This window comes from Sus scrofa, chromosome 4, assembly GCF_054392235.1.
Source record: "Sus scrofa isolate SSC_HxYL_T2T_F1_AM1 chromosome 4, Sscrofa_HxYL_maternal_Yorkshire_Landrace_v2.0, whole genome shotgun sequence".
Lineage (NCBI taxonomy): Eukaryota > Metazoa > Chordata > Mammalia > Artiodactyla > Suidae > Sus > Sus scrofa.
In genome coordinates, this window is record NC_139386.1 from 59,120,666 (window position 1) to 59,133,166 (window position 12,501).

General features: G+C 37.5%; 1 protein-coding gene across 3 annotated transcripts in view; it reads left to right on the forward strand.

Annotated features, from left to right (window-relative positions):
• Positions 1–2,508: 2,508 nt before the first annotated feature.
• SNX16 (sorting nexin 16) overlaps positions 2,509–12,501 on the forward strand; it is a 36,481-nt gene continuing 26,488 nt past the window's right edge. For 2 of the 3 annotated variants that reach the window (XR_014843068.1, XM_001926702.6), the window contains exons 1-3: positions 2,509–2,578; positions 4,304–4,784; positions 9,398–9,484. Coding sequence is in view for 2 of the 3 variants with exons in the window: in XM_001926702.6 (XP_001926737.1) it covers positions 4,404–4,784; positions 9,398–9,484 (468 nt within the window). In the remaining variant the exon portion in view is untranslated. The remainder of the gene's footprint in view (positions 2,579–4,303; positions 4,785–9,397; positions 9,485–12,501) is intronic. The other variant, XM_013988064.3, reaches the window with a different exon arrangement.

Here is a 12,501-nt window from a genome sequence, read left to right on the forward strand (position 1 = left end):
CTACTCAAAGAATTTGGATCTTACTCTCTAAACCAGGAATTAAAAGCGCAAATGGGAGTTCTTGTCGTGGCGCAGTGGTTAACGAATCCGACTAGGAACCATGAGGTTGTGGGTTCGGTCCCTGCCCTTGCTCAGTGGGTTAACGATCCGGCGTTGCCGTGAGCTGTGGTGTAGGTTGCAGATGCGGCTCCGATCCTGCGTTTCGGATCCTGCGTTGCTGTGGCTCTGGTGTAGGCTGGTGGCTACAGCTCCGATTCGACCCCTAGCCTGGGAACTTCCATATGCCGCGGGAGTGGCCCAAGAAATAGCTAAAAAAAAAAAAAAAAGCGCAAATGTCTAGAAGGATATTGCAGGAAAGGTGATTAAGTAAGATGGGCCAGGTATTTAAAAAAATAGTTATTATGGGGACTATACATGAAGTACCTGCCTTATTCAGGTTTCATATAAGGTGCCTTCACTCATGTACCAAATCCAGTGGCCTAATAGAGGCCGAGCTTACTTAATTCCATCTGAGGAAAAGGAATGTGTTACTTATGAGATTATATTTGAGATGGTTGAGAGATGAGTAGGAGCTCCTATCTGGTTCAATCCCCAGCCAGAGGCAATGGGTTAAGGATCCAGCATTGCTACAGCTGTGGCATAGGTTGCAGCTCTGGCTCTGATTCAATTCTGGGCCCAGAAACATCCTTATGCCACAGGGGGGTGCAGCTGAAAAAGAAAACAAACTAACTAAAAACCAAGCTCACTGACACAGAGAACAGATTAGCTTTGCCAGAGATGGGGGTTGTGTAAAATGAGCGAAAGTTGGTTATAAGCTACAAACTTCCAGTTATAAAATCAGTAAGTCATGGGTATGTAATGTACAGCACAGTGACTACATTTAATAAAACTGTATTACATATTTGAAAGTTGCTAGGAGAGTAAATCTTGAAAGTCCTCATCACATGAAAAAGAATTCAAATTATGTATGGTGACAGATGTTCACCAGACCTATTGTGATAATCATTTTACTGTGTATACGAATATGAATCATTATGTTGTACACTTGAAATTAATATGTTATATGTCAATTACATCCTTTAAAATATTTTTAAGAAAGGTTCAGTTCATTTTCTGAAAGTAAAATCTAGATATTCATCATATCAGATATTCCAAAAGATAAAGCATACATATAGGATGTATATCCTCTATGCTCCTTTCAATAATCTGTGGAGGAAGTTCTTCTTCGGCAATTTCAATGTTCTAGTCTAGATCTTTATCCTCCTGCCAACTAGAATATTCATATACCTTGACTTAAAAGTTTAATAAGCCTTGGCCTCCTTGATATTAGACTATCAGCTTTTCCACATCAAACGTATCTTTTGCTCCCACCTGCAGCCCTGACCGCGAGTGAGGGAAATATCCCAAGGCTCATTTTTCTTTTCTTTTCTTTCTATAATGTTATTCACTTACAGATCTCATGGATATAACTGCTATCTCAGGGCCAAGACAGCCAAGTTTATCCTGAAAACTACCTCATGTTTTAATCTACTGTTTCTATAGAATTCTCTTTTTATCTCTCGTTCACACTGGAAGAGAAAATTATCAGTCCAAAACCATTATTATGCTATAAACCAGATTATCTTCCTACGCTCATTTGGAAATTACAACTCTCAATTTTCCTCAGTCTTGGGAATATTCCAAAGCCTTAAAAATCATAAAATGATTTTTAAATCAAATCACTCAATTCTAATAATAAACAGGTTCGCAGGCTGATCTGAATTTTAATATTTGGCTATAAAAGACGAATTTCCTTATAATCTTCAGGTCTTTATATGTGCACGTCTAACAAATTCAAGACTACATTATTTGAGATAAAATTGCTCTCAAGATGATTTTAAAAAACAAACAAGCAAAGAGACCAGCACCACCACCCTGAAGAATTTCAGAAGTTCTCTGCCAACAAGGAGTTCCGAATTATGTAGGGAGAATAGGTTGTAAAGCAGCATTCTATCTTCCCACACCCAGGATCTACTGCCATCCATTAAAGCCCTGCTAATTCCAAGAAACAATGTGTAACCTAGTAGAACCAGCTCAAGCCGATGATGACTACAAGTCCCATGATGCAAAGTAGGAGCCGCGGCCAATGCTGGCCGTAATTCCTCCTGGGAGTTGTAGTCTTCTCCTCACCTATCGGGCAAATGACGTTTCTTAGCCTCCATTTCCCAAAAGTTAACTTATAAAATAAAGTTACAGAAAATATGGTAAAATTCTTACCACAAAACTACGTTCAACGTAGTTTCCAGAGAGGGCTGGTCCCACAACTCCGGTGCGCACCTCTGGAGGCGGGCACCCTTTGCCTGACGTCACTTCCTGGATAGGAGGCCAGGCCTAGCCCCGCCCTCCACCTCGCGGGGATCCTGGGCCCCGCAGCCAGGGCAGAGGCCGGCGAAGGCGGGGAGCAGCTGTTTTCTAGCAGGGGCGGTCACGTGAGGCGTCTCGGTGTTGTGGGTGGAGACGAAAAGCTGCAGTAAAGGGGGGGGTCGGATTTAACCGTCACTGGGAAGCGCGCCTGAGCTGGATCGCCAAGAGGGCTGAGGTAGGGACCGGGCGGCGGGCGCTGTCTTGGGCGCTCGTGCGGGTGACACCTGAGCCCCCGTGGCTGGAGGGCGGCGGGCTGGCTCCCCAGAAGGGAGGAGAGGCGCGGCAGGAGTCCCCAGGCCAACCTCAGGCCACCGCCGACTCCGCTGTGAATCTGGGAGGTGCTGATAGCACATCGCGAGGCGGAGGTGGGACTGTCTTGGGGGCCCCAAGTTGCTCCGAAGCAGTGGATCTCGCCATCCACCGAGCCCAAGACCCTTGGTCTGCTCAGACACCGACCAGACACTCCTGGGGTCGAGCTAAGCCCAGGTTTCTCCCTTTTGCTTTCACCAGCGACTTCTCTCGCCCATCGTGTTCCTCAGGCTCCAGCCACTTCACCTGTCCGAGGTTCTCCGGAGTAGGGCTGAGATGTTCTTCCTCAGAGCGTGTCGATGGCAGAGCAAAAGTGGGGACACTTGTAATGAGCCCAGTACCTTTTCATAACGTTTGGGTAGCGCTCACTTCCTTGCAAGGTCAGCACTGTGTTGGCCTGAGTAGTACGCCTAGCCCTGTGGCCTCAGGTGTTGGAGTGGCCAAGGGTAGGGCAACCCACCGCCGGTTAGGGGGTTGAGCTTGCAGACTTTACTTCTTTTGGGGGAGGCCCTCAGGCAGAACCGAGGAGTGGTGAATCAGCAGCTCAGGTTTCACGACTCTTTTTGATGGTGGGGAAGGTTACCCAGAGCCACGTGCTGGGTTGAAATTTTTTTTCAGCATCTCTCCGAGTTTGAGCAGCTTGTTTTCTACCTTTTTCACCAGTAGAGTTGCGTTGATATAGTTGAACAGGCGACCCGTTGTTATGTGCCTTTTCCCTGGTCTGTAGTTATTGCCATTTCTTGGTTTAGTATTTAACAGCTTAGTGGTAAACTTTTTTCCTTCGTATCGTTATGAATTATTTTGAGACAAGATAAACTCGTCCTTTTGACAACAGAGCTTACTAAGTATGACGATTTGCTAAGTACTTGCAGTTTACAGCATAGCAGAATCGGGAAACTATGTAGGAAATTTAAACTTGTCATCATTTAGTCTTGTTGGATATAAGTTTAATGTTCATTGCGGTTTATTTGGTGAACTTCATTTGACCAAGTTTTTTTTTTTTTTTTCCCAAATCCATTTGATCCTGGGTTTAATAAACTGTTTCTTTAAAGGCTGTTATTATTTACCTTTACAAGTTATTTAAGCTTCTGGTTCACTGTCATTGCTCTAGGAAATTTTTCAGTTTCACTAATTAAATCTGAAGGAAATATAAATTTTTCTCGCTTTCTTTACTTCCCTTTCTCCTTTCCTCCTTGTACTGCTGTCCCTTTACTGTACTGTCCCTTTAGTGACAGGACCGTAAGCAGAGAATAGAGCTTCAGAAACATCTTTATTATTTTTCCTCTTTCCAGCTCTTTTACATAGAAGAGATGAACATAGAGATCCAACGCAAAGAAAGTAGGGGGGGAGGGATAACATATAATATGAGGGTCAAGAAAAAGGGTGTGGAGTTCTGCTCTCTTTACCTTGCGAAGGAGAGTTCTTAGACAGGGTATTTGGGGATTAAAGGAAGACATCTGGGGTGTGTTTTCATTCCAAATAAAGTAATAAGAGTGTTACAAAATTAAAAGAAATGGGCATGAACATTTTGTTTTCTTCTGGATAATCCTCCAGATTAAAGACTAATCTTTCAATATGTTCTCATTTTTAGATAGTGTATTCCTAAGAAGAAAACAATGGATTGCATATTACTTGTTCTCTAATTGTTTGGACTCAGAAAGGTACAGGTTTGTTGCTAAAGCCAAAAGAAGATGGCAACGCCTTATGTCCCAGTTCCTATGCCTATAGGGCACTCTGCTTCCAGTTTTGCAACCAACAGAAACCAAAGAAGTTCTTCTTTTGGAAGTGTCTCAACAAGCTCAAACTCTTCCAAAGGCCAATTAGAAGACTCAAATATGGGTAATTCGAAACAGACAAGTGTACCTGATCAAATGGATAGTACTTCATCTGTCTGTAGCAGTCCCCTCATTAGGACTAAATTTACAGGTGCAGATTCTTCCATTGAGTATTCTGCTAGACCAAGAGAAAGAGAAAGTGAAGAGCAAAATCCTGAAACAGTGAATTGGGAAGATAGACCTTCTACACCTACTATCCTGGGTTACGAGGTGATGGAAGAAAGAGCTAAGTTTACTGTGAGTATTGACTGTACATCAGTAGAAGATGGAAGATTGATTAACCTGAGTTCTAAACTTGTTAGCTGATACTTTAATTTCTTGAACTTAAAGTTCAAACAGTTTTTACCCTTTAAATTGTCCTACTGTAGTGAATTTTTGCTTAAATAAATTTTCATGAACCAGACACAGCTATGAAATTAGCACACATATCAAGAGCAGAACATTATGACATTCTAAAAGGCTCCCCCCCCATGCTGTCAATCATTACTCATACTCCTGATAGCCTACTTAATTTTGCCTATTTCTGTACTTTACATAAGTGGAATTACTGAGTATATACTCTTGAGTATGGTCTCTTTGGCCTTACGTTTGTAAGATTCATCCTTGGTTCTGGATATAATTGTAAGCAGCTCATTTTTAATACTGGTGTTATTCCTTTATGTGAATATACTACAATTTATTTACCTAGTCCACTATTGATGAACACTTGGGTAATTTCCAGTTTGGGACTCTTACAAATACTACTGTTATGAACCTTTTGGTACTTGTCACTCAGTAAACACATATTCTCATTTCTGTTTGATAGCCGCTTAGGAGTAAAATTACTGGATCATCTGCCCAGCTTTAAAAGATACTGATGAGCAGTGTGCCAGAGTAGCTGTACTAATATATACTCCTTTAAGCAGTGTGTATGAGAGTTAGTCCACACCCTCCCAATATGTGGTATTTTCTGTCTTTTTCATTTTAGCTATTCTACTGCATAGGATAATATCACATTGTGGTTTTAATTTGCATGTAAAGCCTTATTTTATTTTTTTTTTTTTTGGCCATTTGGATATGTTCTTTTCTGAAGTATCTGTTTAAAACCTTTGTTCACTTTTCTTTTAGGAAGTCGTACCACTTTGATTTGTAGTTTTCTACGCATTTTGGGCGTAAGCCCTCTTCTGAGAATATGTATTATGACTATGTTCATAATATGTCTCTTGCTCTGGTTTGCCTTTTCACTTCCTTAATGATGCATTTATAATCAAGAAATCTTAGCTTTTTTTGTTTGTTTTTTTTTGTCTTTTCTATGGCTGCAACATGGCATATGGAAATTCCCAGGGGTTTAATCAGAGCTGTAGCCGCCGGCCTACACCACAGCTACCACAGCAGCGTGGGATCTGAGCTGTGTCTGAGACCTACACCACAGCTCACAGCAACGCTGAATCCTTAACCCACTGAGCAATGCCAGGAATCGAACCTGCAACCTCATGATTCCTAGTCAGATTTGTTAACCATTGAGCCATGACGGGAACTCCAGGAGATCTTAGTTTTAATATAGTCTAACTTATTAAATTTTTCTTTTGCAGTTAGCACTTTTTAAAATCTTCCTACTCCCAAGTTATGAATATGCTGTCCTAGGTTTTCTTCTAAAAGCTTTATGGTTGGACCTTTCACAGTTAGATCTGGAATTAATTTTTGTCCATGGTGTGAAGTAAGGGTCAAGGCACAATTTTTTTCTTCATATGGAATCAAGTAATTAGGGTTTTATTGAAAGGACATCTCTTTTTTTCTCTGCATCTGCCCCGTTGCCTATATCATAAATCACATGACCGTAAATGTATAAGTCTGATTCTGTGTTCCATTTTTCCCTCCTTTACCAATTCCACAGTCTTAAGTACTGAAGCCTAACCATGGTCTTGATGTTTGGTAGCTTAAATACTTAGCTTTCTGTTCCTCTTCATGAGTGTCTTGGCCCTTCGCCTTGGAATTGTATTGATTCTATAGACTAATCTAGGAAGAACTGACAACTTTATAGTACTGAGTTTTCTATTCTGTGTACCTAATCTGTTTACTTAAATCTTTAACTTCTTTTAATAATATTTTATAGTTTCCAGGGCAGAGACCTTATATCTTTTGGAGAAATAAATCTCTTGATATCTTAATGTTTTCTATTTGTTCATTGCTAGTTTATATATTTTGGTCTCTTATGATATTATATATTTATGTAGCCAGTGACCTTGCTAAAGTCACTTATAAGTTGAAATAGTTTATTCTTTCTCTTGGATTTTCTTAAAGTAATGATTTCATGTTTATTTCAACATTTCATGCTATAAATTTATGTTAGTATGGAAGGACCACCAGGAAAAAAAATTTTAAATAATTGATGAAGATACAATCTTCAGATTAAAATAATGAAGACTTGATGATGTGATGGGAAATCTGCAGAGACTTGACTTTTTTGCAAGTGATTTTTGGAAATTATAATAAATTGGTGGCTCGTGTCCTTACATTGACCTACCTTCTGTATGAAGAAATGAGCATTCATGGAGGTGACGTGGGAAAAATTTATAGGCAAATTTAAGTCAGTGGTATATAAATAGGAACTTTTTCAAGACAATGCAGAGGAAGAAATCAATGACAAATATGAAATTAGTCCTAATCATTTACTTATTAATTTAACACTTTTGGAGTACCTATTATGTGCCAGGTCCTAATACTGATATAGCTACACAACTGAATGAATGAACGATGGATGATAGGTAATTTTTTTTTCAACTGCCTGTATGTCACATGGTGACAAGTGCTATAGAGAAGAATAAAAGAGGGAAAGGAAATACCATTTCTCGAAACTGGAATTGCAGTTTAAATACTATTGTGAGTTATGGCCTCAAAGAAAAGATGTTAACAACTAAGAATGAGCCATGAGAATATCTGAGAAAAAAAAGAGAAGGCTTTCCAGACAGCGGCACAACTGCCAAGACCCTTGTAGCTGACAGCAGAATAAGCAATGAGGAGAGATGTAGGAACTGAGGTAACAGGTAAAGACAAGGGCTCATTTTTTAAAACAGGAAAATAAGATTAATATGTATTATGTGTAGATAAACCTAATTATCATGTGAAGTCAACTTTTTTCATGAATCAGTTACTCAGAGTCAAAAGTTTTGAAGCCCTTTTATCCCTTTTGTCTGAATTAGTAACTCCTAAAAAGAATGTTTCCTTTGTATCCCCTTTGTGACTGTTTTACATCAAGACTTTCTGGAGACTTTAAAGGGTATCCAGATAATCTTCTTCTTCCTCACCTTTTATATATTAACACAGATAAATTACTTAGGTTTTACTTCAAAACTCATGGATTCATCCTTAACCCTTGCCAGTTCTCTTCCTTCAAAGCTGAAAGAGAAGTCTATAATTTAGAGATGATCTACAGTCCCTAAATAATGAATTGTCTCTAGATCATCCAATAGCATCATAATGTGAAATATAATTTCAAATTCCTGGTAGCCATGTTATAAAAAAAAGAAACTGGTTAAATTATATGTAGTAATGTATTTTGTTAAACCTAATATATTTAAAATATGACCAACATATAGCCAATATATAATCACTTTACTGAAGTATTTTTACACCTTTTTCACACAAAGTCCTGTGTATATTATACTCATAGTACATACCAGTTTGGACTCACATTTCTAGGGCTCTATAGGCAATTCTGCCTAAAGTGTGTAGCTCTAGAGCTACAATATTGCATAGCAGACTTCAAGAGGAAAAAAAAAAAAGTACTCTTTTTAAAAGAGTTTCATTCATTCAGTAGATAGTTATTGAGTACTTCTTATGTGTCATGTTCAAAATACTGTACCAAAAACTACTGGGGGATGTTTCTCTAAAATTTTGTTATAAGTAGTACTTTCTCATAATAAATTCTATAATTATGCTTTTGAAAAATAGAATCTAGTTTTTCTTACATGCTTTTTAAAATATTGACTTGCTTCAACCAGGTTTTTCTATTCAATAGATAATTGTACATAATTATAGAAATGTAAGCTTTTATATAAGTAAATTTTCATATATGAGTAGTAAAACATCATCTAATTTATTTGAAAACTTTGCTTGGCAGTTACTGAGTTTAAAAATTAAATTGACTCTGTAAGACAAGAATGGCTGTTTTTCATAGTTTCTTCAAACATGATTGGTTCTTTTATTTCTTTTTTTTTTCAGCCAACCCACCGCATATGGAAATTCCCAGGCCTGAACTGCATCCTATACCAGGGGATCAAACTAGCACCTCTACAGAGACAAGCCAGATCATTTCCACAGTGGAAACCCCATTTTATTAATTTTAAAATATGTTAGCATAAAATGTATTTTGGAGGCTGATGAGTTTATTTATTATTAGTATGTACCAAAAAAGCATTTTAGGGAGTTCCTGTTGTAATGCAGTGGAAACAATCCAGCTAATATCCATGAGGATGCCGGTTTGATCTGTGGCCTCGCTTGGTGGGTAGGGGATCCAGCATTGCTGTGAGCTGCAGTGTGGATTGCAGACGTGGCTCAGATCTCGCATTGCTGTGGCTGTGCTGCAGACTGGCATTTGTAGCTCCGATTTGACGCCTAGCCTGGGAACTCCCATACAGATGTGGCCCTAAAAAGCAAAAAAATATCTCAAATTTGTCAGTCATGTTTCTTAAGAAAAAAAATCTTTTGGTGCCCTACATTGATTATTTATACATTAATTTCTGATATTTTATATAATTGTTATGATCTGGATTGTCAAGTAAACGTTTTCAAATTATTTGATTTGAATTTTTAAATATTTTTACATAAATATATTTTTATAAACTCCTCTGTCTCTCATTTTCTCTGCATAGGTATATAAAATACTAGTAAAGAAGACCCCAGAAGAAAGTTGGGTGGTTTTTAGACGGTACACTGACTTCTCTAGGCTTAATGATAAAGTAAGTACTTTAGTAAATCTAATACTGACTTTTCAATTTGGAATTATTATCTGTTTCTGATAGTTCTGCTGTTATATTTGTTTTTTTTTTTTCTCCTAACTAAAATTTTTTCTATTTTCTAAGAAAATTGATTGTTTCATTTAACTTTTAATAACCCATAGTCCCATCTCTACACATAACTTTCTCTTTTTGGAACCAAAAACATTTTTAATGTAAAAACATGAAAAGTTTGAAATTGGTTACAAATATAAGTGATTATTTATATAATCTTGGAAGTTTGAAAAGATGTATGTGTATAATAAGACCCCCAGATCGTATGACTGCAGAAAAATGAACAAAAAAATTAGCATATTGTATTAGTTTTCTGTTTCTATATAAGAAATTATCACAAACTGTGTGGCTTAAAACACATCTGTTTATCGTCTAGAGATTTGGAGTGCTCAGCAAAGTTTGCTGCTTAGGGTCAAACAAGGTCAAAATCAAGCTGTTGGCTAGACTGGCCTTTTATCTGGAGACACCGAGAAAGAATAAGCTTCCAGTCTCATTCAGGTGTTGGCAGAGTTCGGTTTCTGGGTTGTGAGACCAGGGTCCCTGTTTCCTTGTTGGTTGTTAGCCAGAAGTTGTTCTTGGCTCATAGAGACAGCTCTCCAGCCCTTGCACATGACCCTCCATCTTCAAAGTCAGCAAGAATAGATCAAGCCCTTCTCATGCTCTGAATGTCTCTGACTTTCTCTTCTGTCACCAGCTAGGAAGAAAGCTCTACCTTTATAGGGCTCGTGTGATAAGATTAGGCTCACCTAGATAATCTTCCTATCTTAAGGCCAACTGAATAGTACCCTAATTGCATCTACAAAATCCTTTTTGCTGTGTGTAACATAACAAAATCACAGAGGCAACACCAAGGGCAAAGGTCACAGGGCCACCTAGAATTCTTCCCACTGCACATGTGAGACAGATGAAGGATAACAACAAAGTAGATTAAGAACTCTTAAAAATAAGGTTTTTTTTTATAAACCCAAAAGTAGAAAATTCAGCAAATAGTATGAACAAAGTAAACCACAGAAGAAATATAAATGCCCAGTAAATTTGGAAAACATTTAATATCACAAATACACCAAGAAAAAAAAATTAAGAAACTGTTTTTTACCTGTCAAACTGAATTTCCATTGTTGGAAATAATGAGTCTTCCTAGACAACACCCTAAAGCTATATATAATTTTGACACTATAATCACATTTCTGGGATTTATCCTATATAAGAAATTTTGGATATGGTCTGGATTTAGCCCTAAAGGTACTTACGCTTTTTTATTTATTATTTTCTTTGTTCATGTTTTCTTTCGTTTTTAATAGTTAAAAATGAGAACCAACCTAAATTTCCAACAATAGGGAATTGATTAAGAATTGCAGTAAGGGAGTTCCCGTTGTGGTGCAGTGGAAACAATCTGAGTAGGAACCATGAGGTTGTGGGTTCAATCCCTGGCCTTAGTGTGAGCTATGGTGTAGGTCACAGATGCAGCTCAGATCCCGAGTTGCTATGGCTGTGGTGTAAGCCGGCAGCTACAGCTCTGATTCCACCCCTAGCCTGGGAACTTCCATATGCCTCGGATGCGGCCCTAAAAAGCAAAAAAAAAAGAATTGCAGTAAGAATTCAGTAGACAAACAGTAGCTGAGGTAGGTGTTCACAGAGCTGGAGGGAAATCAGGTGGGGTAGGTGAGGGTGTTTGGTATTTAAGAAACCGAAAGAAAAACATCTTTTCAAAAGAAGCAAGTGGTTTATGATGCTTCTGAGAGGCCAAATAAAATGACCTTGGACCAAAAATTCCTTCCTAATTTTGACAGATGTTTAGTAGAAGAAATTTTACTGGTGCTATTCTCTTCTATCTGCCACCTTCCCCACTCTTCTTAGTGGTCTACTCAAAACTTCTCAAGTTGATACGTGCTTCAAATGTTTGGTAGTGGGAAATTCCATTTATGTGACTTTGCATCTGCCTGAGTCCCAAAAAGTTTCTGCCATTTCAGAAATCTCAGTTTGAATGAAAAGGTAAAAGATAAAGTGCTCAGCTTAATCAAAGTGTTGTTAAAATGACTTTTTGCAGTGTGTGAAAATACTTAAAGTATTATTTCTAATATATTACTGCTATTATATATAAATTTTATTTACTCTTCCTAAGTTCTTATTACATTGACAATTTAAAAAACTATAATTCTTTACTTCTGTTCATTTTTTAAATGATTAAACAAACGAGAAGACCAAAGTAATTCATGAAGTTACTAGATAGTAAGTGGAATTCTTAGCTTTCTTATGAAATTGTTATTCATTTCAAGTTTCAATTTTTTATGATTTCTTATTTTTCTTTTTAAGACTCATCTATTATTTAGTGTTTACTTCCCTTTATCCCTCCAGATTCACCTTTATTGCCAAAATATTTCTTATCCTCGGCAAGCTGAAGATATAAAAATAAAGATTAAAAAAATAAAAGCTGAAGGTAAAAAAAAAAAGATTAACAAAAGCTTAAGCTTTTGAAGAAAGTTGTTAGTAGTTTAATTTAAATCTAGTAAATATCTCCTTCATACTTTAAGTTGGGCACTTAAAATTAATGTGTCTGTGTCAGTCTTCTAGGTACCAGAGCTCTACCCATCACCCGATTTTACTGGCAAGAATCAAAAATGTGTGTCAAACACCAGCAGCCACAGTTTAAATGGTAGTTATTGTTTTTATAATTGTTAAAAAATAAAGTAAAATCGTAGGATCTTTCATTTTATAAAACTAATCATGAATTATTTGTGAAACAACTAGTTTGAGTTCAGCGCTGTGCCAGGAATTCAGTACTGAATAGAAACTATGCAGCTCTGATTCTAATTTTGAGGAGCTTAAATTTTCCACTTATCTGTAGTAGCAGGGGAAAAAAATAGTTAACAATATGAAAATTACTTAACAATAACACTCTTTAGAAAGAGGAAATTTTCTATAGGACGCTATTTTTTTTTTCTTTTCTTTTTTTTTAATTCTCCTGG